This window comes from Ceratotherium simum, chromosome 2 (genome assembly GCF_057802395.1).
Source record: "Ceratotherium simum simum isolate JZ-2026a chromosome 2, ASM5780239v1, whole genome shotgun sequence".
Lineage (NCBI taxonomy): Eukaryota > Metazoa > Chordata > Mammalia > Perissodactyla > Rhinocerotidae > Ceratotherium > Ceratotherium simum.
The window spans coordinates 97,123,658-97,151,403 of NC_141901.1; the positions used below are offsets into that span (position 1 = coordinate 97,123,658).

The 27,746-nt window shown below is 46.4% G+C and overlaps 1 protein-coding gene across 1 annotated transcript in view; it reads right to left on the reverse strand.

Moving 5' to 3' along the window:
• The window catches only part of PGM1 (phosphoglucomutase 1), a 59,376-nt gene extending 38,517 nt beyond the window's left edge, over positions 1–20,859 (reverse strand). Inside the window, exon 1 of the mRNA XM_004431448.3 lies at positions 20,487–20,859. Coding sequence (XP_004431505.1) covers positions 20,487–20,732 — 246 coding nt within the window. The 5' untranslated portion in view covers positions 20,733–20,859. The remainder of the gene's footprint in view (positions 1–20,486) is intronic.
• Positions 20,860–27,746: the final 6,887 nt, after the last annotated feature.

Here is a 27,746-nt window from a genome sequence, read left to right on the forward strand (position 1 = left end):
TATTAGTTTATCTAAGAGATTAGCCTTGTAATTCCAATTTATAATGTGTAGTTGAGTAACTTGTTTTGACTTAGCATGTCAAGTTCAAGAGGGTAAGAGAATTTTATCAACATTATAAACATTATTGGAACATTCAAGAAAACTTTGAATGTACCATATTTATAAGTTTAAATCATCAGATGCAGGCAGTTTACTGTAGTATCTCAGGAAATGGACTCTCAGGCCAGACTGACAGGGTTGGACCCCAGCTCTGCCAGTCACTGGCCGTGTGACCTCACTGTGCTTCCGTTTCCTCATCTGTGAACGTGGGGAGACCAGCAGTCCCCCTTCCTCACTTGCTACTGCAGCCATGGCTGAATGAGGTGATGTACAGGCAGCTGCCAAACCAGGGCTGGTACGGGACGCCCTGCGCAAGTGCCAGCTGGCATCGTTAGATTATACGAGAACGTGAATACTTCAAAAGTTTTGCTTGTTAGCCTAAGAATTTAAAAAGAAAATAAACGTATTTGAGTTATAAATTTGAAATATTCATAGGAGTTTGAATAAATGAGTTTGTAACTAAGATCACCAAAACACAAAACAAACCAACTTGCACTGACCAGTGAGTCAGCAGAGAGAGAGGATATGAAGCAGATGTTCTGAGACAAACAGGAGAGACGGAGAGGAGCTGCCTGGGCGCTCCCGTCTCCCCCTATCCTTGGCCTTCTGGAGACCCCTCTCCAGCCTTATCCTTAGTCCTCTTGGTGGAAACCTCTTCCCCTCCTCCCTTTGAACAACCTCAGTCAACAGCAAGGAGACAGGCAGAGTACCGCTGACTAGCTGGGTGACCTTGGGCAAAGTAGTTAACCTCTTGGTGCCCCCATTTTCTCATCTTTAAATTGGGGATTGAAAATAGTACCTACTTAAGACTTATTGTGGTGATCATTTTGTAATATATACAAATATCGAATCATTATGTGTATACCTGAAACCAATAGAATGTTATATGTCAATTATACCTAATTTTTCAAAAAATGCATCTCTTAAGGAGAGTAAAAAAAAAAAACAAAAGAGGAAATAGCACCCACTGCGTAGGTTTGTTGTGTAAAGACACGATGACTTAACGAGCACTGGCTGGTTCTCGCGCCTCGTTAGCCTGCGTGTTAGCTTTTATTATCGCCCTGGACCAATCTGAAAACACGCAGCTGTGTTTCCTACCTATCTATTACGCTGTCTAGCGTCAGGGAAGGTCCTTTAGAGAAGAGTAGAAATTGCAGTGAACTATAAAGAAGGTCTGAGGCCAGAAGAATCACAAGGACCAATGGCTTCCAGGTTCCCAGGTTCAAAGACGCCTGAAGCATATTTGGAAGTTAAAAACAACAAAACGGCTGCCTCAGAGCATGCGCATCCCTTAGCATCCGTCAGTCTGTTGTCCATCTGTTTACCCATCACGTACCCAGCAGTTACTATATAAACCAACTTATCGCATCTATTTCATCAGGCACCATGCACCACGGAAGATGACAGACTCAAGTTGTCAAGAAACTTTCTGTCTAAAAGAAGAGATACATATGTCAACAAATCCCTACAAAATGGAGTAAAAAATGCTAATCTGGGAGCTCACAAGGGAGCTTTGAGCACTCAGGGGAGGGAGAGAAGTTATGGAGGGCATTCCTACCTCCACCAAGGCCATTCTTAATCTGTGTGGTTAAATCTAAAAACTCTCCCTCCAACCTGAAGATGCACAGGGCTTAAGGATCCCTTCATACATGAAGCACATGTGAGGAGGACTCCCGTCTCATGAGAAATTACCACATTCAACCGTCTGACCCACAAAAACAACAATTTGAATGGTTCACATAAAATTTTTATATGTATCTTTTATCTCATTTCGTTTTTAGAGCATCGTCACGAAAATTTTCATTTAAATCCCTGAAGAATATTCATTTGGAGCTAACAGGATGTTTTCCCATATTCTGGCTATTACCAGGAACTATGTATTAAAATTCTTAGGTAAAAAGAGGTCTGTGTGGAGAATTGCTTTATTTTCAAAGCATTCATGGTTGTATGTTTCCCTCTTGTGGTGGAAAATGGACAAACAAGCACGACTTCCCCCAGCCTCACAAGGCGGCGTGCCACCAGGCCGCAGCGCATCGTACAACTCCGGGGCGTTCACTGGATACAACGGGAACCGCGCCCCCGGAAGTGTGGCGGCAGACAGGGGTCCGCTTTCATCAAATAATTAAAATGTGGCGGGATTCTGGGCTTTTAAGAAGGAGAAGAACGGTGAGGATATTCTCTGGCTCATCATTAAGGATTTTTCCAGTTACACGGCCTGAACCAGGACGTCCAGCTGTGAAGTGACTAAAGGTGGCCACAGAGGGACGTCTTTGTCTATGGGGTTTTTGTGAGCCTGAGTTTCTGTACAATGGGGACAGTAAAACTTCCTTGAAAGGTTCTGAAAGTAATGGAGGAAAGCCATGTCAAGTGCTTATCACAATGCCCGGCCACACTGTAGCCACTCAATAAATGTTATCCAAACTCCCAAAAATAGAAAGAGATATTGACAAGGACTGATCACATCCATCTAACATCTCCCGTGATCTCCAAAGCAGGTGAGCCCAGGCAGGAGAGAATCCGTGCTATGGTCGGTCTGTGTGTAGATTAAACGTCTGTGATGGGCAGGGAAAGGTGGAGGAAGGGGATCGACAGGCCCTGCTCTGAGCAGAGGGCTCTGGAGGCAGAGAGGCACAACCTCCTGCCTGTGTATGGCCTTTCTGGCCTCAGTTTTCTTCTCTGTCAGATGGGACAATGGCACCTGCTTTAAAGGCTGTCATACAGCAGGAGAAACTCACACAGGTCTCCCTGCGGGGCAGGGTTCCAGGGCTTTCCAAGCGTTGACTCAGTTTTCATAATGACTCTATAAGATCAAGACCATGATCTCAGCCCCTATCTTAGGGATGAGGACACTGGGGGACACAGAGCTCATGCTGTCTGCCCAAGGTCAGACAGCTGGGATTGTGGAGATGGGTCTTGAACCCCACAGTCTGCCTCAGAGCCCACCATCACCATCACACCATGTTGCCTGTTACTGTAACCTGTGGCCATGTGAGCGGCAAACACTCAATAAACAACAGTTTTAAAACAGCGATCTAAAGAAATGTGGGCATTTTCTCCACTCTGCATGGTTTGTGGGAATTCCCCGGAGGAACAGTGGCTCCGAGGGGCAGCCGCAGGGCTCTCTCTCTCAGCCTCAAGGCTTACGTGAGAACCAGGCTGCAGGAAAATAAATGCTGGACCTCAACACGAAAAGTTTGGCCCCCCAGACCATAGCTCTAGATAACTCTATTAAAACCATCTACCTTGAGGAATTCAGCACAGTGGAAATCTGGGTTTGAATCCCAACTCTTGATCATTTTTAGTATCTGGATGATCTTGGGCAAATCACTTACCCTCTGTTTCCCCATCTGAAAAACAGAGGTCTAAATACCCATCTCTTAGGAGTTGTTGAAAAGATGAAATGAGACCATAAAAAGGGCTGAGCGCAGTGCATACCATTACATGTAGGTTCTCGTGCAGGCTTGTACACAACCCTTTGATGCAGGTGTTCCCACCATCCCCATTTTACAGACGGGGAAACCGAGGCTCAGAGAAGTCAGGTGACTTGCTCAAGGTTTCACTACTGGTAAACTGGGAAGGCAGCTTTCAACGCCAGTTTTAAGGCCGAAGCTCATGCTTCCCATTAGGCTCTATGGCTCCTGTGGACGCTCAAGCTCATTTGAAGTTGGAGAGAATTAAGAGAGAACAGATTCCAGGTGACTTCCAAAGGTATACTGCCCACATGCCAGGTATAGACCCTTGGTGCCTGTCCAACCCGCCTCACCTGGTAGACAGAGCACAGATGTTGTGGGTTGAATTGTGCACCTCCCTCAAAAAAACCCAGTATGTTGAGTTTCTAAGGCCAGATACCTGTGAATGTGACGTTATTTGGAAAAGGGGTCTTTGCAAAGGTGATCAAATGAAGATGAGGCCATGCTGGACTAGAGTGGGCCCTGAATGCAGTGACTGGGGTCTTACAGGGACGGGGAGACACGTGGGGAAGAACGCTATGTGAAGACGGAGCAGAGATGAGTGAGGCTGCACCAGCGGCTGCTGCCTCCTCTGAGGCTGGAAGAGGCGGGACGGACTCTCCCTAGAGCCTGCAGAGGGAGCACGGCCCTGCTGACACCTTGATTTTGGACTTGCAGCCTCCGGAACTGTGAGAGGACGATTTCTATTGTTGTAAGCCACACAGTTTGTGGTCCTTGGTTACAGCAGTCCTAGGAAACTAATACGACGAGTGATTTAAAAGAAAAGGCAAGCCCACCCCCAGGGACAGCGGATCCCTCTGCAGCAGGGTGGCTGGTCTGAGTGAGACCCCTCCCCACACACTGCTGCCCCAGAGTGTTTGGTTCTTCTCACTAAATAACAAAGTCTGTGCCATGGCGTGGTACACACAAACCAGCGGTGAGGAGAAGGGACCTCCTCCTTTCGTAACCTCAGCACCTGGAATGAAGTTTGGCACACAGCAGAGAATCGATACGTGTCTGAGTGGCTACCCTGCCGAAGTGAGAGAGTTAAACGACCCTGTGACTCTGGTTGATGAACAGAGGTGAGTTCTTGCAGGCAGCAGTCAACCATGTGGTCCCTCCTGAGACCAACCTCAACTATAACTTCCCAAAGCACAAGGCATCCGCAACAGAGTGCCCTCCGCCTGAGAAGTGGCATTTTAGGTAGTTTTTACAGCACACAGACTTGTGCAATAACACTTAGGAACAGAACTAGAACTTGCAATAGTGAAGGAAGTAGAGCTGGTTAGTCCAGCTGGTTAGTCTGTGTGGTTGAAGCCAAAAGCTTGTACCACTGCCAAGGGGAGCCCTGGGTAATTATAAGCAGAGAGACAGAGAGGTCTTCATGGTGCTTGTTCCAGAAAGTGCACTGAACTGTGGGACAGAGAAGCAGTTGACTGAGAGAGACGGAGACCAGAGCAAACAGGAGAAAAAGGGGGTCCCGCCAACCCTGCATCCCAGCCCCTCCACTCTCCCCTGCAGAGGGAGAGCTAAGCTACAGGAAACAGCACAGAGAGACCGGACGTCTGTTTTTTCTTAAATGTTTGTCTGTAAATGTGTCATTTAACTTAGTGACCTGTATGTCATTCCTTCTACAACACGGATTTGGATCAACAATCCAAGTTAAAGACTTGCCCTGATGAAATGTCAGGTCACATACAGGCGCTTATGTGTCCCGTCCTCTGCTGGTTGAAGACAGACAGTCCCAGCAAATGGAGAGAGCCTGCATGAGTTACTGGACAAATACTGCGACCCGGTCCCCTTATAAACAGCTTTTCAGGCTTGCTAACCAAAGTCCCCAAGACTCTCACAGACAATCCTCAGACTGGGTCTTAGACTGGCCTGTGTATAACAGAAAGCAAGGCTCAGGGTGAGGACCGGTGTGGGGCTCGCTCATCGCTGGCTGCCTCACCGCCCCCGCCTTCCTGCCAGGCAGGAGTTGGGACGAGCTCCATTTTCAGGTGTAAGCCTATGGGCTCACTTTCCACAACGGCCTCCTGGTTTTGCCCACGCTGCTCCCTCTACGTAGAACATCTCCATGTTTTCCGGGCTTCCTTCTCATCACCCTTCAGGACTTGGCTCGAATACATCTCCCCTGGAAGCTTCCTCTGACCACTCCCCGACACTCCCCCCAGGGCTCCCAATGACACTGAGGGAGGCACCTGTAACGCCCACGGGACGGCGAGCTCCGCTGGGAGCTGGAGATGGTCTGGTGCACTGTGTTTGCCCCAAATGCACAGCCCAGCACTGAGCACTGAGAAAATGCTCAATAAACGTGGGAGGGATGGAAAGCATCTCCCCAAATACCGTTCAGGAGAAGCTGCTGCAGCAAGTGGGCCCGACCCACTGCTTACCAGAACTGCTACCCTAGAACCCCACTGGGCAGACCACACACTGCGACTGGGACTTAAGCTACTCAAGGACAATTCTGCTTATTTTGGGGGCTGGCTGCTATCTTCTTTTGAGATGAGATAACTGAGTATCAGGCCGATAATATATTACTGAAAACCTAAAGTTAAACAGAGAAGGTCCCCCACCCCACCCCAGGCCCTGGGCGTGAAACACTTACTCTCTATAAGAAAGACACTTCTGTGGGTGGCCCCATGGCCTACTGGTTAAGGTCGGCACACTCTGCTTCAGTGGCCCAGGTTCGGTTCCCAGGCACAGACCTACACCACTCTTTGGTGGCCATGCTGTGGCAGAGACCCACATACCAAAAGAGGAAGACTGGCAACAGATGTTAGCTCAGGGTGAATCTTCCTCAGCAAAAAAAAAAAGACAGACACTTCTGTTCTGAAATTTATAGGCTGACAGGTGTGGAGCATCTTGATGGGTCATTGGCAAAGCTGGGAAGAAGAGAAGTGAAACTGAGAAGGTGGGGGCTGGCTGGGGGACGATTAGCAAAGAGAACTTTAAAGTGTCCTTATTTCCCATCACAATCCCCACTGCCCAGCACGGCAACCTGCTTACTATGGCTACATGTGAGACATCATGCTAGGTAATCTCCTATGCATTATCTTACTATTCCCTAAACACGCCTCTGTGACATGTTACTTTAATTTTACAAACGAGTATAGAAAACAAGAGTTTAAGCAGTTTGCCCGAGATTAAATAGCAAATAAACAGCATATCCAGAATCTAACTCAAGTCTGTCTGACATCAAAAGTTATACTGCAACAACATTCTAATGTAAAAGAGCTAATTTTGATACCCCACTAAGATCCTCAAAATGGCATGATATCTCTACTTTTTGGTTACTCTTTAGCACACATCTGAGTTTTGGACTTTGAAAGATGCTACATAAAACTGCATGCTGAGGTTTGTTTTGGCAGGAGGCTTAAATTAGTCCAGTGGGGTGACTTTCCCAAGTAACAGTGGAATTTCAAAACAACCATAACAACTCACATTTGGGTTGCGCCTTAGAGTTCCCAAAACCTTTGCATGCCCACTATTTAATTTAATTCTCATAAAACTCTCTGAAAAGGCAGATATTAGAATTAATCCCGGGCCGGCCCGGTGGCTTAGCGGTTAAGTACGCGTGCTCTGCTACTGGGGGCCCGGGTTTGGATCCCAGGCGCGGACCGATGCACCGCTTCTCCGGCCATGCTGAGGCGGCGTCCCACACACAGCACCTAGAAGGATGTGCAACTATGAATACAACTATCTACTGGGGCTTTGGTGAAGGAAAAAAAAGGAGGAGGAGGATTGGCAATAGATGTTAGCTCAGAGCCGGTCTTCCTCAGCAAAAAGAGGAGGATTAGCATGGATGTTAGCTCAGGGCTGATCTTCCTCACAAATCCACCCGGTGGATCCTGCTCTCATCTCCCTTCTGCTTCATTTTTAGGATTTCTCCACAGAGTGCATTTCTCAAGGGCCCCGTGGAGGCGTTGTAACACAGCTTTATTACTGAAGCAAAAGACCTTTCCCTGTCCCCACCCCACTGTGCCATCCCAGCTCCATTTCCGGGCCTCTTTGCAATCATGGGACAATCTCTCGGAGTCAGGTGGGCGCAGGCTTCACACCCACGTTCTGGGTTCTGTGGCTAAGAGCTGACAAGACTCTCACCCCGGGTCAGGGCCGTCTTGTCTCCTTGTGTTTTAACAAACCTTCCCATCGTGTACAGTTCCCAAATGCCCAACCAAAGCATGTTCAGATGTTTACCAGAATGGAAGAGAACCATACCCCCAGGCCACCCCGGAGGCTGCAGAAGGAAGGCAGAAGGCCAGAGTCCCTCCCCCTCAGCATGAACTGTCTTCTAAGACCCTCTCCACATGGCAGTGTGCCTCAACAGTATAAAATATGGTAACATTCCAAACAGTCATGCCAGAGGATTTTCATCTAAATGAATGTTATCTCCTTCAGAACAATCACCTTGGGAACCAACGTATTCATTCAAACAAGCTGACACGGCGCTCACATTTCTGGAACTCTTTTTCAGGCAACTGTCTTTACAGTCTGTGGCACTTTCTTTCAAAGTCTTCAGTCATAACAAATTCCATCCTTTGAGAATAGATTTGAACTTTGGAAAGAGACAAGAATTGGTTGGAGCCATGTCTAATGAATAAAGTAGGTGATCAAATCTTGTTACATCGTTTTAGGTGAAAAATGAGGCATGACTATAAAATAATGTGACTGGTTTTCCTAGGTGACCCATAAGCTGACTGGCTGAAAAATCATTGCCACAGAGGAGTTTCAAAATGCTCTGAGCACCAGATGCATCACTGGAGTGAGTATACGGTTCCCAGAGTGGCGATTTGGCAGGTACAATACTCATTTGGATATATAAGTTCAAATATGCTTGTAAAAAAAAGAAATCTGATTGCTTACACTCATGGAAACGAAGAAGCTGTTCTCCTAGAGAAATTTGTCCCCCTTTCTTTGACAGCCTGGTCTGCTTTGGACAGGGAGCCTGCTGAGAAAAATAGACTCATCTCCTGCAGAAAGCCTTTGCTGGCCATACCACCCCTCCCACACAGCCCCCGGCCCCCACCCTGAGGCTGGGGCTTGGCCCCTGCTCTGGGCGTCCACAGCCATCTCTTTTTCTTGGGTATCAGCTCTTACAATACCTAGTGCTGACTGTCTTTTTTTGTGTCAATCTTTCCCCATTCAACTTGAGGCTCCTTGAGAATGGGGACATCTTCAACTCTGCGTCTCCGGGGCTCAGGACGGTGCGCACAGAAGAATGGGACACTAATTCCTCTCTTGACTCAACACTTTGCCTTTGCTTCTCATGCTCTAGGGACCTCCCTTGCCAGATGTAACTTCCTCTGCCTGGCAAACAGAACCGGCCATTCAGTCCATGTACAGACCCACCCACTCAATTTTATCCAGACCCAAGGTAGACTAGGGGTCGCTTAGGGCCAAAGGCAGAGAGGGAGAGAAGGCAGAGAGAGAAGGCAAGACGGATCGACTGTTAACACGTGGGGCTTCTTTTAGGGTCATAGAAATATTCTAAAATTAGATTGTGGTGACAGTGGTACAACCCTGTAAATACACTAAAAAAACACTGAATGGTACACTTTAAATGGGTGAATTGTGTGGTATATCAATTATATCTCAATAAAGTAGTTTTATTTAACAAGTCCTCCACAATGGGAATGTTTGTGCCTGGTTCTTTTCTAAGATGGCAGTTGGAATACATGATAGTCAAGGTCTCTTCCAAAAATCTAGTTACATATACAAAATTAAGTTTGTCTTCCCTCCATAACTCTATCACTTGAAAATGACTGAGTGGTTTTCCCCCAATTTGAAAACCATGTTTAGGACAGTGAGGTCTGTTGGGTGCTCCTCAACATCAGTTCTCCCTTTCATTTAGCTTGACACACCCAATGTTTGGCCTGACACATAACACCCAGAATAACACTGATATTTCCCAGACTCCCTTGCTGCTAGAGGAGGCCTCAGACTACGTTTTGGCCAAGGGACATGAGTGGAACTGATTATGTGTAGTCTCTGAGAAAGGTGTGCCTTCCTTCCTCTTCTTCTTGGCTGGAATGACCATATGGTGGTAGGCGGCCATCTGGGATCACGTAGATACAGGCACCTCGATAGAGAAGGCGGAGAACAGAGGAAAAGAAACGTGGGTCCCCTTACACAACAGAGCCACCACACCAGCCCTGGGCTGCCCACACCCAGTCTGTTACAGAAAGGGTTCTATTACTATAACTTTTATTTTGTTTAAGTAACTTATTTTGGAACTCTGTTATAGCAGCCAAATCTACATTTTAACTAATGATAAAATTTGGTATTCTGGACCAAAACAGAATCTAAAATATGTGGCAATGGCATACTTTTTAGGCCATGCAAAAATTGTTACCACTGCTACCCTGGAAGGCAGACCACTGGCCAATCAAACCTGCAGCTCCAGGCAAATGGCCGGAAGAATTGAGACATGAGTGTTTGTTCTCTGCTGCTTGCCACAACACAGAGAGGAGCTCAGGCAAGGACTAGTCAGTCTGCAGACAGAAATGGAGGTGACAGATACGCTAAGGGACGTTTTCTTCGACTGCGACCCGCAAACCATGTTGCCCATGTCCAGTGATGTGCAGCACTGCAGAGTTGAGACGACCACTGTTTACGTGCCAAGCTGAAGTGACTATACACGAGGCAGCAGGTGTAGCAGAGAAGGCCGTGGCCTCACACCTTTCCCAGGATTCCTGCCAGACAATGGGAACTAGCCACTCGCAAAGATCCAGTTAAGGATCCTGCCTTCTCCTCCAGCCCCGCTCTTCCTACTGTCTCAAGGTGGCCATCCGGGATGGAGAAACCAGAGGAGGGACAGAGCACAGAGGCCAGAAAATCAAAGCCCAAGTTTTCAGGCTTCAAAACTGTCTAGATGAGAACTTTCACCATGGTTATCAGTACCTGGAACTGATCAGAACAGGCCAGAACCCTAATAAGCTTTTGAAATAACTACATACTGAAAGAAACCATAAACTTGGTCTGCAAAAGAAACCCCTGCCCTCCACCTCCCGACTTTCACCAGCAGGAAGCAGGATGCAGAAGCCACACAGCTCCCAAAAGGGCTCTCCGGACCTCCTCCCCAGTGTCCAGCACTAAGTGAGCATGAGGATGGAAAACAAGCGAGTTTCTCCAAAGGGCGGCACGCGGCTCACTGTGGACCTGGCCCACTACCAGGGCGGGGAGTCTGCACCCCCGCTAGCAGCAGAGTGTGAACACTACGGCTGGTGACTGCTCTGCTTATATAACCATATATATTTATTGGAAGGAAAGTGGGGTTCCTCCCCTGGGAAGAGGGATGCGTTTCACGGGTGGGCAGAGGAGCAGGCATGGTGGCCAAAGAGGTGGCCCATGGCAGAGATTTCTAGCTGCCCTCCCTTTAAGGTAGCAGAACCACCTATTTTTAGCTGGCCACACCTCCCAATATAAAGTTTACACTTTTCAGCCCTTCTTGCAGCTAAGTGTGGCCTGCATGGAAGATCTAATCAATGGATTGTGAGCTGGAGGGAGGTGTGCAATTCCCACATTGTTTAAAGCACTTGGCTCCATCTTTTCTCCGTGCCCCCTGGCGGAAATGTGGATGTAGTGAGAGGAGCCATCTGCAGCCAGGCAGGCAAGGACAACACCTTCCAGACGGCAGAGCCACCAGACTGAAGGAGGTGGGGTCCCAACACCATGGATCTACCCACTAGTCCTGGCCTGCTTACACCCAGACTGTTCCACAAGAGAGAGAAACACTTCTCTCTTGTCTAATCCACTGTTGGTCTGAGTCTCTGTTACAATGCTGAACACGTGCATTTGTATAAATTACTGGCCTTAAAATACAGGCTACGTGGTGTACATGAAATACACCTCAGGAGGCACCTTAAAATGTCATCTTCCAGAGCAGCCAAAACTGAGCCACAACGGGAGGCCAGGCCTTGACATGGAACTCTAACAGAGGTGCCCATACAAGCCCAGTAGAAGCCACAGGGCATAATGCTCCGAACCGCATGTGCTGAATTACGACTGCCATGCTTCTCATGTGCGCAACTCTTGAGCAGCAGCAGGAATCTGCAGTGTGGTCACATCACACAAGTACCTATCTTGCACAAATTAACCATATATAACTGACTGGGAGAGGAGGGGGAAGAGTGCGATTTAAATAGCATGGGCAGTTCTGCCACCATCTCACTCAATGACCACATGCCCTCGGTCACTCTTACTCCCCACACGCCTCTCAAGGTATAAGCAGCTTGCTGTGCTGAGTGTTACTCTGGAATTTAAAAACATACATATTGCGTTACACATTTTGCCAATGTGGTACTCTCCTAAGGGATTTTAAGGTTGATTTTGACTATACTAGTTTCACCTTCCACTCTAACCCAAGAACCCATCCCAATGATAAAATGTGACTTCCCTCTCTTAACTGGATGACTGTTAATGACTTGCCCCCATGGAACCAAGGGAGGCCAGCTGGTCCTAGAATTATACTCCACTGGTCCAGTTTTCATTTTTCACGTGAATCATCAAAGGAAGAAAAACAGTCCTGCCTTGATGTGGAATTTGCCTCTTCCTTTACGTTGTGATCCAGCTAATAGCAAGAAAAGTGGCTTTGACCCAAGTAGCAAGGTCTGCACGTTTCTCCACTCCAAACGCTCAGTCACTGCTTAAAACTTCACCCGGACCAGCAGTGTCCTCGGCCACTCCCAATCGGGTTCCACCCCCAAACAGGTTCCCAACTGCGAACCCGGAATGTGGAACATGGTCCTGGGGTGTCCGTCTTGTTTTCCACTGTAACATCTCTTATGATCTAGGAGCAGAAGGGGCAGTTCCCAGTCTCTTTTCCTGACACTGTGACCGTGGGCCTGGGACTCCTGAACTGTCTGCTGTAGACAGGAAATGAAGCAATGCACGCGAAGTATCTTGTAAAATGGAAAACACGAGGTGTCTTTAGCATGGTTGCTTCTTGTAGGATATGAAACAGAAATACAGAGTTGGGGTGTCTCCAGCCTCCCTCTGCGACCTGCTATGCTCTCTCTCATCTGGTTCCGCCTGGAACATCCTTCTCGCCTCTTCACCTTCAGGTCTGGGCGTGGGTGTCACCTCGGTGCTCCCTCTGCCTGAAGCAGGAGCACCTCTTGTCTGCTCTCCCCGTCACTCTCTGACTGATCTGGCAGCAGTTATGGTTTGCTTGCCTGTAATCACCCGCCTCCAACACACACCTTCTCAACTGTGAGTCACAGGTGGGTGAGGACTGGGCTTGTCTTCTGCTCTGCTTCATCCCAGGAGACAGTTCCGTTTAACTGACAGGTTGATCCTGAGGTCCCCCCAGGGACACACTGGTTGGTGTGGCCCCAAAATGGCTCCTCACCAGGCTGACTAAGCCCACTGGACTCACACAGGGAGTAGCCATTTCCACGGGCTCTTTAGCAGCAGAGGCGCCTGTCAGCACATTGGAGCTCAGTGTAAGGGACTAATATTCGATCAGAATCAAATGCTGACCCTGCAGTCCGACCATGTGGTGACCCGAGGGAGTACTCCTCGGGCTGAATCAGTCAAGCTCAACAGCAACCAAAGACAGACTCATGAATTAGCTGCCAAAATGAGCCGTGCGGTTTATATCTACAGGAAAACAGATCTCACCCCCCTGCAGGCCATTAACAACAGTTTAAAAGGAAGCCAAACTTGAATCTGGGAAGATCCTTATATTTTATGGATGGTTGCACCAACCCAGGGTGGTGTAAACTGGTATTTCCCAAAATCGTCCTGGGGTCTTCTTGCAAACTCACAGGACTTCCTTTGTATATTAAAAGCTCCGAAAAGTCCTACTTAACATTGCCCAATGCAGTTTTCCCAAACTTTTAACCAGGATATCATCCAACCCCTAGAACTACGTGCTTTGGGATATACTTATTTATGGAAAAGACCAACTGGATGAAATATCAGAAGACTAGAGTCCTGGTTCCAACTCCACCACTCACTAGCAGGTTGGACAAGTAGACCAATCTTTCTGTACAGCACCTGTCACATTTCATCTTTTCAGAAACACTTTGGGGTACTCATGAGGAGGAAAAAGGAAAGAAAATGTTTCCACTATGAAAACATAATGTTCAAGGTGTCTCGGATTCATGATCAAATCTTTACTGGCATGACTTGATTGGCGGTCCCACTCTGTTCATTCAGGGCTCGACTAACCTTTTCTAGCTTATGTCTCAGGGACTCAGCTGGGTAGTGATTGGGAGAAGCATTGGGAAGGGGATTTCCCACAGGTGAAATTAAACACACACACACACACACACACACACACAGTCGACACCTATCTGCATACCCCAAGGCAAAGGCACACTCTTTTCACCCTTTCCAAACAACCCTGTGGGACTGCCCCTTTGAGATTTTCCCCATTGAGGATACCAGTGAGAAAAGCCTCAAATCCTCCCAGCTGAAGCCCTCCTTGGTGAGCCTTCGATTACTTAACGCACTCAGTAGCTATTTTTAAAAGGTGGCTCCCAACTTCGAGCACAGCTTCAAGAGCAAGAGAAGGACTGGATAAGTCTGTGCGGACTTCAAGGGAGCTCAGGGGAGAACGGATGGATCAGTTCAAACTCTCCTGCTTAACTGCTTAAAGATGCAAATCATCCTCCTGAAAGCTCTTCTAAAGTCCGAAGGGGTCCAGAAGACAGCACTGTGGCATAAAAATTGTTCTGAGCTGAAGGCGTTTGAGAATAGGCATTTTTCCGAACTCCTTTATTTGCCTAAAAGCAGAGCCTCCTCACTTGTCACAAATCCCTTCCCTGGGAGAGGTTCTCAAACCAGGGGAGATTGACTCAGCACCACTCCTAAACAGATATTATCACAAAACTATCTTACCTCCCCCAACCATTCTCTTAAGGCCTCATTTCTCTTTCCTAAAAGTCATTTCTTTTTCCATAAATGCCCTTTTCTCCCTCCCCTTCCCCTATTAAGATGGTATATAAACCGCAAATTCTAACTGCCTCTTTGAGTCTCATTTTTCTGTGAACTTCCACAAACACTGTAAAAACATGAATAAAAATCTATCTTTTCTCTTGCTGATCTGTCTTTTGTCAGTTTAATTTGCAGGCCTTCATACAAAAACCTAAGGTTAGAGGAAAAGTTTTTCCTCCTCAAGTCCAAGAGAGCAAACAAACTTACTGTTAAATATTTGATCAATGTTGATTATACCGGCCGGCCCTGTGGCTTGGTGGTTAAGTGCGCGCACTGCGATGCTGGCGGCCCGGGTTCGGATCCCGGGTGCGCATCGAGGCACCACTTCTCCGTTCATCCTGGGGCCGAGTCCCACATGCAGCAACTAGAAGGATGTGCAGCTACGACACACAACTATCCACTGGGGCTTTGGGGGGAAAAAATAAAATAAATAATAAAAATCTTTAAAAAAAAAAAAAAAATGTTGATTATACCTATTATCTTAAGATAAATTTACAATACAATAACATTTGTAATATACTATATATAAAACATAGTAAACTATATGTATACTGGGACCCTTTGTACAATGAAAGTTCGTACATTTGTTTATTTGAAACATAACTGTACAATGTGAAATGACTAAACGTTTTATCGTTCATATTTAACTTTCCCTGTGCTTGGAAGTCTCTTCACAGAGACATCGGCATGGCTCCCTCCTTCATTTCACTCGAGTCTCTGCTCACACGAGGTTCATCAGAGGCTTTCCCACTCAGCACACTAAAAACAGCAGCCCACCCTCCACTGCCCTCTCCTTGACCATGTTCTACTTTCCTCAAGGGTTTATCTGATACACGTATCCATCCATCATCTCTCCCTCCTAGGGCCCTGCCGCTCTGGGACGGCAGCAGCTTTGTTCAGGTCGCTGCTGTACCTGTAGGACCCAAAACAGGGCCTAGCACACAGCAGGTGCTCAATAAGCATTTACTGAATTAATGAGTCATTCTTCCCTATCAAATCCTGTTTACCCAAAGAAGCTTTATTGTGAAAAGGGAAAATGTTTTTCTTTTTAGTCTTTAATGTTCCCTGGGCGTTAGATTTGGTTAAGAGAGAAAGAAAAAGGAAAAAACATTTTTAGCAAGAGCATTGTGAAGCCAAGAAAGAGAAGCTCCCAAACAATCTGATTTAAATATTTTACGTAACAAAGATTGTTGAGTGGCTAAGTGTCCGGCTGTAAAAAGCAGTCTTACCCATTCCTCCACCTTACCTTTCTGCTGAAGGCGGCCCCCTCTTCTGTTGGCACACTATCCACTCTCCAAGACACAATTCAAGTTCCCTCTCTTCTTCCCCCAATCCAGATTGTTCTCTCCCTTATCTGAACTTAGCACTAAGCATGTGTGTTTCTTGTGTCTAATCTCCCCCAAAAGATTGCACAATCCTGGATGGAAAAGGACAATAGCTTATTCATCCTGGTATTTAATGCCAATCAACATCAGGAAGTGTAAACAGGGGAGCACCATCATTCATAAGCCCATCATAATTAAACGACTTTTTTTTTAACATGGGAGTTACAGCATATTAAAAAGTGACCCAAAGATGCTTCTCTGCCAAGCCGTCTCTGCCCTAAGGACATCAGCTTTTAAGTAAGGGTAGTAAGGTGCCCCACCTAACACCAATTGCCTGGAGTCCCAAACGCTCCCCCTCTTGCCCAGTGTTCTTCCATTTCCTTCTCAGAACTGTGTCCAGAAACAGGTCCCTTCACCTGTGTTTGCAGCAGGGCCTCATGAAAGTTCAGAAAAGAGCGATCCACTCCAAGTGGGAGACAGTGGAGTTCCCCCACTTAAGCCCATCTGGTTTGGTCTGAGAACCCGAGACCCTTAATCTCACATCATGTATTTGACGCCCATGTTGGTGGGAGAAGCACCTGACACTGAAAGGGGGTCCTCTGTTCAGCTCAGGGGTTCTTAACTTGGACCCTTAGACCACCCCCCCAACCCGAAGAGGTCCATGGGTAGAATTCAATGGGGTCCACAAATTTGAATGGCAAAACAAACAAAATCTTTATTTTCATTAACCTCTAGACGAAATTTAGCATTTCCTTCCATTATGAATGTTGACAACAAACCACAGAATCATCATTATTATTATTATCACTTCTAATACTACTACCGCCTGGGGCTTCATCAGCAATAGAAATCACAGATATTTTCATATCAGACAATAGTTATCACAAAGTACCATTCACACTCATCACTCAAGTCAGACCATACCAGACTCTCCACTAAATCCTGTGATTTAATGTGTCAAGAAAGAAGCAAGCATCTTGCTATATCACAAATTTGGCCAATACTTTGATAAATGTATTTCAATATAATTTTTATTTCCTTTGTAATCCTTTGTATTTTGTTTTACTTATTTGAAAATAACATTATTCTAGAAGGGTCCCTAGGTTTAACAAAGGAACCCACCATGCAAGAACCCTGTGAACCAATGAAAGAAAACCCGCTCACTCACAGGTCCCCATGAAGCCATTTATCTCACTTTGCTGAAGATAAACTATCTTTCAAAATATCCAAACATTCATTTACTTGTGAGTCTGAACTCTCCCCAGTTCCTAAACTGGCTGTTTGCAGACCACTGGGCCCAAGAGTGATTCTGGAGACCAGGAATGGTTTGAACGAAGGAGTCTGCCCCAGGTGTCTCCCAGACTTTCCTGTAACAGGGGCCATAAGTCCCGTTTTCACCCGGGCTAATCCAAGGTAGCTTTCTGCCACTTGTACCCAACGGCGTGCCGACTAACGCAGAACCACTCTATACTGGCTGGGGCGACTGCAGGTGAGGGGAAGGGGGAGACAATGCTGCCACCTATGGGGGTGGGGAATTGGGTTGGCTGTGACTAACTCACTGTCCCAGGGTCAGCAGAGCGCTGACCACAGAAGCCCTGTCCCAGGCCCACCTGAGGCTTCCCCACAGACGTCATTCCAACAGCTTCCAGGTGACAAGGGGCTGCCAGGTGACTTTAAATGTTACATTTAATTCTCACAAGAGCCTCTCTGGGAAATATTATCATTTCCAACCTTTACAGACAAGTGGGAAAAAGGACTAGAAATTAAGTAACTTGCCCAAGAGAACAGTTTCCAACTCCTCTGACTTTTATTCTTTCTGCCCAGAGTTCCTCCCCCAACAAACCCACCTGAGGACTCCGACTCCTCCTTTCCGTCTCAGTTCAGGCGACCAGCCCTCTGTGAAGCCTCCCTCCCCTCACCGTACTTGCCCCAGGGCGGCCCGCAGGCTCCACTGGTACCCAGCACATACCTCTGCTATAACACCTCACACACCTGGCCTGTTCCTGTCTACCGTCCCTTCCAGACTCACTATTTCCTGAGCAGGAACAGTGTGTATCTCATGAACTTAGCACCACGTCTGACACAAGTACATAATAAATGTTCGATGAGAATAAATTTATTGGTCACTAACTCTACACGGGTCTTCAGTGCTGAGATACACTTAATTTAAAGTGTATCCCACACACTTCACAACTCACAGTTCGGGGCAATGGAACAAGGATTCACTGAATGCTACATTGTCCTAGGTAGGCAGATACCGATAAACCACAGACCCTGTCAAAGAAACCTACTGTCTAGTGGGGGAGTGTCATGTGTAAAGGGATACTTGCACTGGGATTTGGTTAATCTATTCTAGAGCTACCTGCGGGGAAAGAAGCACTTCATGGGGGAGGAGATCCGCAGAGCTGGGTTGCTGGGGAAAGCTTTCTGAAGACGCTATCTGCACTGAATCACCCCAGAAGAGAGGGAGCGGCATATTTAAGCCCCTGGTGAGCAAAGAGAGATAAAGAACAAAATCAGAGAACAGCAAGCTGAGGATAGAAACCTTGGGAAAGCCAGGGTGTGGGAAGGCCAAGCAGTCATGGAGGAACTCTCAAAAGTGGGAGTAGAATCAGGAGAGAGCGAGGAAGGCAGGGGACAGGAACTTTACAAGAGTGCAAAATCAGCATGCCCAATGCAACAGAGAGGTCGAGGAAGATAAGGCCTAAAAAGTGTTCAATGGGGTTATCGACCCAAAAGTCATCAGCAACCTCGGCAAGAGCAGTACCAGTGGAGCGGTGGAGGAGGCAGAAGCCAGACAGCAGCAAGGTGGCGAGTGGACAGGTGTGAGAAATCAGGGATGGTGAAAGCAGACAACTTTTACAAAGACCGCTAAAAGGCGGAAAGCAATGAGGTTTTAAGAACATATTTTTTTAGTCTTAACTAATTTTTTCCTTCCCACCCCACACTACTCCCAATGGACAATTTTCCACTTGGACTCCTAAAATTCCCACTATGCCATAAGCTCCTCAAGGAGTCTTGCGTCTGAATCACCTTTTCACGCCACACATTTCTCTGTCCATGGTATAGGTGTTTGCTGAACAAATGAATGAAAGCAAATTTAGATAGGTAATAACAGGGAAACGAAGGAATCTAACAGAAAACAGCTACTGTTTGTTCTTTCAAAGGGATCTGTGGTCGTCTGAAAACTCAGGACGTGCAGAACACAAACCCAGACAATCTGCTCTTATTGACGCCTATAAACGTTTGACCCGGGGAGGCAGCAGCAGGCTGGGCCCCGTTCAGATTCTGGAGACTACTGGAAAACAGATCTTTAGATTTAAGGGTCCCCTCATCCCAGAAGCTGTTCAGGTTCTTGGAACTGGCAGGTCTGTCCTGGATTCGCAGTGCTGCCACTGCAGTTCCTGTAAATTCTTTAACCTGCCTAAGCTTCAGTTTTCTCGTTGGCAACTGGAAGACGCCCGTAATAGCATCCACCCCATAGAGGGGCAGGAAGACGAACAGACAGCAAGCGAAGGGCTTCTCATGGGGCGGGGCAAAACGGCACTCGATATGTCCATCAAGAACGATAGATAAAGCACTACTAAAACGAATACAATTATTATAAAGGGAATACGTTCTAGACGAGTAAGTCAAATCTTGTTTTAAATACACAAAGAAAACGTGGGCATGTTTTTGAAAAATCTGTTAGAAAATATTTTAGGAAAGTGAGTGAACAAATAGCCCCGATTTACCTATTTTATAAATCCCCAATTTCGTGTATCAGGCTTGCTGAAAAACCTACTCAAAGTTTCATCTATTCGAGCGGACCTGCCCAATTCAGTCAGTTAACGATCCTTAGCCGGGGGCGGAACCACAGCGTTGCACTAATTTCCTGGCGTGCCACGACTGCTTGCATCAGAGCGCCCCGGGCGTGGGCCTCGGTTCTCAGGAAAAGCCCGCTCCAGCCCCGCGGTGCAAGCCATCCAGAAGCACCACCGGGCAAAGACCAGCCTTTTCAAAGCTGCGCCCCAGGCACCAGGCCGCGCAGGGGCAGGGGCTCCGTCCCGGCGCAACCTGAGGGGTGGGAGCGAGGCTTGGCCGCCGCCTGCGCCCCCCGCGGGCCTGCCTCCCCCCACCCTGGGGGCCTGCCCTCCGCCCCGCGGGCCTGCACCCTTTCCGGGCGGCCCGGCCCCCAGGCGTCGGCTCGGAGCCAGGGGAGCGCCCGCCCCGGACGAGAATGGCAGGCAACCGGGCGGGATGCGCGGGGCGTCCGGCAAGGCGGCGGCCGCGTAACCTTTCCCGGCGAAGGCGGCTACGCTCCGCGCTGTAACCGTATCTTCAGCGGCGGGAAAGGTTACTGTAAATGTCAGAGGCCTCGGAGGGGAGGAGGGAGGGAGAGAGAGGGAGGGGCAGGAGCGGAGGGTCGGCCCGGCCGCCCAAGGTCAAGACCAGCCCGGCCGCCCGCGCCTCCCCGCCCAGGGGGTCAGGAGCGCAGCTCCGCGGGCCCCGCGGCCACCCTCCGGCGCACGGCGACCCCGCGGGGCCTCCAGGCGGGCCCGGCGGGCGCGGGGAGCGGGGTGGAGCCTGGGGCGGAGCCCGGGGCGGAGAGCGGGGCCGCGCAGAGCGGCGGCCGGCGAGCAGCGGGCGCGCGCGGCCGGGGCGCGGGGGGCTCGGCCCGCGTCCTTACCCCGTTGGCGGCGGCGATGCGCACGATGAGCTGGATGGCCTCCTTCATGTAGAAGCGGCCGTCCCCGCCCACCACCAGCGTGGCCTCCTGCCGCCGCGCCGGCTCCACCGTGGAGATGATACTCTGGATGAAGTTCTCCGCGTAGTGCGCGCTGCTCTGGAACACCTTCACGCGCTTCCGCAGCCCGCTCGTGCCCGGCTTCTGGTCCGGGTACGCCTGGGTCTTAACCGTCACGATCTTCACCATGGTGGCGACGCTTCCTGGCCGAAGGGACTCTGGCCGGGGGCGGCCGGGGCTGCGACAGCGGCGGCTCTGGGCAGGGGCAGGGCCGGCTCTCGGGGCGCGCTCGGCCCTCCCCCTTAAAGCGAGCGGGACAGGCCCTCCCCTGCGCCAGCCCACCTCCGGGCAGATCCGCAGGGAGGGGGAAGGCGCGCGCCTACCTCCGGGCCTGCTGTGAAGTGGGTGGAGCCTCTCTGATTCACCCTCCCCCGGGAGCCAATCCCGTATAAAAACTGAAATCCGCCGCTCCTCCCCAAATGGAAGGGCAGAGCTCCGGGTAGGGCCCGGTCATAGGGCAAGGACTCCAGGCAGGGTGGGAAAAACACAGTATGTCGATTTCCTGTAAATGACTTCCTGGAAACCTCTTCCGAGGGGTAGAAGTGCCAGCCTTAGCTAGATTTCAGGACTCCTTGTTCTTTCTGTTCTCTCCAAATATCAGGGTATTTGTGTTAGAAAAAGGAGTCAACTCCAAAGATCTGATTCGACCTGCTACTTTCAGTGTGTTTACTGATGGACCACACACTACTTCCGCTGGTTAGGGTAGGTATACTAACAGCTAAGGTTTACTGAATATATTGTTTCTAATCCTTGCTAAAGCACGGGTTTAATTTTCCCTATTTTATGCTTACAAAACTGAGATTCAGAAAATAAAATGGTTTGTCAAGGCCACAGAGATAAATACAGGCGGGAGGCCAACGGGGGCGGGGGGGGGCCCTCAAAAGCAGGGATCTTATCATGATTTACCTGCCATGTCACCAGGTTTGACAACTAGGGAATGGACAGGGAGGGCTTGATAAATGGAGGTACTGAGTACTGAGTCCTTACTGAGTAAGGTAGGGCTGAGTATGATTACCATGAAAATAAGCCAGTTACTCATGGAATAGAAATTTGGTGAGAGATCAAGGACTGGGGTGGCCAGACGGATTCATGGAGGATACAGAGTTGACGAAAGGGACTGGGTTATTAAGTAGGAATCTTGAGTCCTTCCTTTTGGTTCAGCATCTCCTGTGATTTGGTGAGGGCATTGCCTTCTCTGCTGGAGAATGTGTCATTTTGGTGAAGTGGGAAAAAGCCACTGCTTTCCCCCCTACTTACAAGATGTGTGACCTGGGGAAAGTTAGTTAATACCTGTGGGCATCCATTTCTTTACTATAAAATGGCCATAAAACCTATCTTAGAGAATTTCTGCAAGAATGGGGTTTTGTATGTCAGTATTTCTCACTCCTGGATACACAGTAGAATTCACCTGAGACACTTCTGAAATGACCTGTGCTCCGGTCCAGACAGATCCCATCACAGTCAACTGATGTAACACAATCCCCCAGCATGGAGCCTGAAACACAGAGGCCCTCCAAAAATGTCAGCTCCCTTTCCCCAATTCCAAAACCAGAGGTTATCGTTAACCTGTGAATTTGATTATATTCATGCCCCTTTAGTGGTTAATTGGTAAATCTTGACCAAGCAGGGAGGCTGACAGATGCATAGACCGCTGACTGTCAGAAATCAAGTGTTGATATATGTATTGACACAGGTGTTATGTAGAGAAAGTATGGGCATTGATATAGTCCCTGTAGATGAGTTTCAGGAGCAGATAACATAGAAAACTGAATCCTGGACTGCTGGTACTGATTTCCTATATTTATGCAGAAGTTCACAAAGCTTACAGAGTAGTATCATCTTGTGAATTAAGTAGTATAATGAACCCCATTTTATAGACAAGAGATTGAAGACAGAATGGTGAATGTAATCAAGGTTACCTAACTCCACAAAATGAAAACGTAGCATGGAATCACGGAGTCTTAGGAAGACCGACCTCACAGAGTTGTGTGGATTACATTAGACACTGCACATGGAGTTCCCAGCACAGCACTAAGTCCTCAAGAAGTGGTAGCTCATTATCATCATCATCCCATGGTTGATTTCATCCCATCTCTCTATGCTCTTCACTATCTTTGGAACTAGGATGGGGCTTTTCACTGAAGAGGAATTGTTCCATACTTCTCTCACCTTAGAACTTATAACAATTAGCTTTAAGTACATAACACACCACTCTAAAACTTAGTAGCTTAATACAGTCACCATGTTTTATTATTATTGCTCCTGGTTTTATGAGTTACCTGGGTGGTTCTGCTGATCGAGGCTGGGCTCCGCTGCAGATGGTCCCCACAATCCCTGCCTCCCGGTTAGCCATGACTTTATGTAATCCCCTTGTATTACTTTTCTTGCTGTGTGACAAATTACCACAGACTCAGCAATTTAAAACAATGCCCGCTTGTTATCACAGTTCTGTAGGTCAGAAGTCGGGGCGGGTCTGGCTGGGTTGCAGGCTCAGGGTATATATATAACAGGGCTGAAATCGAGGTGTCGGCGAGGCTGGGCTCTTGTCTGGAGGCTTTGGGAGGCATCTGCTTCCCGTTCATTTAGAGTGGAGGAGACACTTCCTTGCAGTTGTGGGTCTGAGGTCCTTGTTTCCTTGCTGGCTGTCAGCCAGGGTCCCCTCTGCTCCTAGAGGCCACCCACACCGAGTGCTTCTCATGACTCCCTCCTCTGCCATCAGCCAGAGAAACTCTTGCTTTTTAAGGGGCTCGCATGTTTGGATTAGATGTACCTGGATAATCTCCTGTTTGCCAGGTAATGTAACAGTCACGGGAGTGAGATCTCATCATATTCACTCAGAAACTGACTTGTAGAGATTTCTACGTTGTAGTGTGGAGAAAAGCTGCGAGTGATTTCTGTTCCCTCGTGGGCAGCAGTGACATAGGAAAAGAAGCCACGGGACCTGAAGAGCCCATACAAACAGAAGTGAGGGTTCTTGGCAGTGTGGACCGATGACCAAGAATGAGACAGGATGATGGTGTGCCTCCATGGACATTTGGTATTGGAGGCCAGAGAGTCTTCTTCCCCACGCTTTGGCACTATATAAGCTAACTGTACTTAATGGTAGCCCCACATGGGCTACCTCAGTCAAGTGAAATAGAAATCAAGATGAATTCTAGAAAAATAAATATTATTTCTTGAACACATAACTCTGGACTGAGATGTGTATCTGCTCATAGAAATCTAAGTCTCTGCCACCTGAGCAGAATGGGGTTTTGAAAACATTGTTATAGAAAAAGTAAGTTGTCTTTCTTGCACAGTGAGATTGTGGTGAACTGTGTACCCCTTTCATCTGTTTAATGATTCATTTTTTTTCATGTTTATACAGGATATCAACTTTCATTAATTAATCCTAGTAAAAATCCAAGATGCAGTCAAAGATTTAACAAAAGATATTCTAACTCAGAATTACTTATAGTATGTGCTTAAGTAAATAGTATCACATTAATAAAAGAAACAAAATTGTATATATAGTACTATCGCACTTGAGGGTGTTTTATTTAAGAAACAACACACATGCAAAGGACTAGAAAGAAATATTTTAAAATATATAACAATGATTACCTCTGGGCTGTGAGATAGGGTAATGTTTATTTTATTCTTTATGCTTTAGCTGGATTTTTCATGTTTTCTGTAGGGAATCTGGATTGTTTTTATAATAATAAAAATACATTGTTTTTTTCCTTTTTAGTAACTCTTTTAAGTGGTAATTCTCATGTTATTTCATTAATGAGTTATTCTTTATCCTTTGGATGGTATTCATTCATTCACGTATTGATTCATTCACTCTACAATTTTTTTAAATTGAAATACAATTGACTTACAATATCCTATTAGTTTCAGGTGTAAATACAAATATGTTTCAAACTTCTACTAAGCACCAGCTCTTTAAAAGGTGTTAGGTGAACAAGTCAGAATGATCCTTGCTCTCACAGAGCTGGCAATATGCTGGAGGGGGCAGATACCGAATAACAAATCATAATTGCAGTAAGTGCTACAAAGAAGTGTAGGTGCTGTCAGAAGGTCAGTGGGAGGATCTAGCATTGGAGGGAGTCAGGAAAATATCCTGGAGGAAGTGATGTCTAAGCCGAGGACTGGGAGGATGAGGAGTAGTTGGCCAGGTGAAGGGAGGAGAGCATTTCATTCCAGGAGAGGGAACATTAAGGGGGAAGGTTTGAAGTAAGAAGGAAATTTAGTGTCATCAAGGATTTAGAAGGCAGCCAGTATAAATGGAACATAGAAACTGAGGGGTAGAGTGGAGGGCTTGATCATGTCAGCCCTTCTAGATGGTGTCAAGCATTGGGATCTTTATCATAACAGCAATGAGATAACAAAAGGGTGTTTTTTTATTGTGGTAAAATATACATAACATAAAAATTACCACTTTAAGCATTTTTAAGTGTACATCCAGTGGCATTAAGTACATGCACATTGTTGTGCGACCATTACCACTATCCATCTCCAGAACTTTTTTGTCATCCCCAACTGAAACTCTGTACCCATTAAACAATAACTCCCCTTCTTCCTCCCTCGGCCCTTGGAAACCTCTATTCCACTTTCTTTGTCTACGAAGTTGACTATTCTATTCTCATATAAGTGGAATCATACAGTATTGTTCCTTAGCATAATGTCTAAGGTTCATTTCTGTTGTAGCATGCCAAATGGTTTTAAGCTGAGGAATACTGTGATCATAATAGCATTTTTAATAAATTACTCTGGCTGCTGTATGAATGAATTAAAGGAAAAAAAGTGGATGAAGTGAAACCTGATAGGCAGATGGAAAACTGGTGGATTGTACTAGGTTGAAGTCAATAGAAATAGACAGAAGTGAACAGACCCAAGATATTTTTAGAAAGTAGAGTCAACAGGACTTGCTGATAGATTATATGTATAGGGTGAGTGAGGAGTGGTATCTCCTAGAAGTCTTGGACTGGGACTATTATAAGAGGTGTGGGGTTGGAGGGTAAGTATGGCACGATCATGAATTCTGTTCTGGACATGTAAAGTTTGAGGTCCCTGTCACGCATCCAAAAGGAGGTACATAATGAGGTGTTAGAGCTTAGAAAAGAGACCTGGCCAAATGATACGAATTTATAATCCATTAGCATATAGATGGCATTTGAAAACATGAGAGTGGATGATATCACCTAGGGAGAGAATATAGATTACAGAAAATGAAAAAGAGTCGACACTGAGCTCTGAGAAACTCCATTTAAAGGCCAAGAACTGCAATGTGAAAAAGTTAGGCTTTTCTACCGTTGAAAGAGAATTTCTTTAGGAACATCAACCCAGCAGGAAAAGGACTTAGATGTGTTCTTGTACATGCCTTCCAGACTTCCACAAACCTGAGCTCAAATCTATGAGGTTATATTCAAAGGAAGATCTACTTCTTAAGGCAAGTTATTAATATGCCATTTAGGAGCCTTCCTACAAGCCAAATTATCCAGAGTTTTGTTAGGTGTAATCTAGGTCAAGGAACAAGCAGTTGGCAAGTCTATGAAAGGCTTGAATGATTTCTCGGCCTACGTACACAAATGTGTGTAAATGGGAGATGGGTTAAATCCTGGCTAGATACATGTACAATGCTTGGTCAAAGCCCATTTCCAAACACAGTGGACAGCTTTACCTTCACCCTTCACAAATCATCATTTGCATTCCAACCATAATGATTTAAAGAAATGTGTTTACCACAGGACATCAATCTTTGATGACTGCAACAAATAACAAATGGTATGCATATGGAATTGATAATGAAAAAGGCATGTATGGAATTGATAATGAAAACTCTGGATGGTGAAGTGGGTGATCTAGTGGCGTTAGCCATTTAACAGTCATTCGTTACATTATGACTGTTATCAAAATAAAAAATACTGAAAAGTAATTCATTAACAACCTGTAGGCAAAGTCTCAGAAAGTACCTCTATTGTTAAAAACAAAACAAAACACGACTATATTTGTGTACACCACCAGCTTCCTACCTGGTGGTGTGAAGTGATGGTGGAATAGTCTGTGTTGAGAAATACTGGGATAGTCTCCAGTTTAGGCCTAGAATCGTCACCCAAATCTCTCTCCTACCCGAGAGTTCTCCTAGGCCTGAAAGGTGGGCTCTCAATTAAGAGAATTCTGATGGAATAGGTAAGTTATCAATAATCTCCTACAAGAATTTTCAATTATTTGTAGCTGGCAAATAACTAATTGATGATTCCATATGAACCCATACAAATTGATGCTGAACAATACTGCAAATGTCATTTTAGTTCATTTGTTAAATCTAAATCATAGGTTTTTCCTGGCTGCAGATTTAGTTCACTATGTTGAATTTTGATCTATTTGTAATTTGCTGAAATGACTAGTTCCTACATATGGAAGCAATATGAAACTATTTAATGTCTGTTCTATTTATATCCATAAGTTATTCAGGTTCTTAAAACTTTTTATTTGAATAAAATTAAATGGCTATCTGGAGTCTGTAATTCTGAAATTAAGTTTGTGCCTGTGCCAAAATAATAATAGTTTCTGAACTCAGGTTTCAGTGTCAAATGGTTGGTTATTCATGAAGCTCTATGTGAAAAAGATTGATATATGATAAATTGGGCTTTTTCCTTAGAATTCATTTTTGGAATCTACTATAAAGGATATCAGTCTGAATTAATTTATATGAATATTTGATATGAAAATATTAATATTTTAAATGGCAAAAAGATAAGATTTTTAAAAATACAGATTATGAAGGACATTTTAAAAGAGATAATGAATGTCTTCTGCTATCCCATTTCATCCATGTTCTTGATTAAGGAATCAAGATGCTGTGGTAGGCTAAATAATGGCCTACCATTGGCCTACCAATGGCCTACCATGTCCTAATCCCTGCAACCTGTGAACGTTATATAGCAAAAAAGGACTTCGCAGATATAATTAAATTAAGGATCTCAAGATGAGGAGATTATTCTGGATTATTCAGTTGAGCTCTAAATGCAATCCTAAGTGTCCTTATAAGAGGGAGGCACAGGGAGATTTGACTACAGAAGAGGAGAAGACAATATGACCATAGAGGCAGAGACTGGAGTGATGCAGCCACTAACCAAGGAATGCCGCAGCCACCAA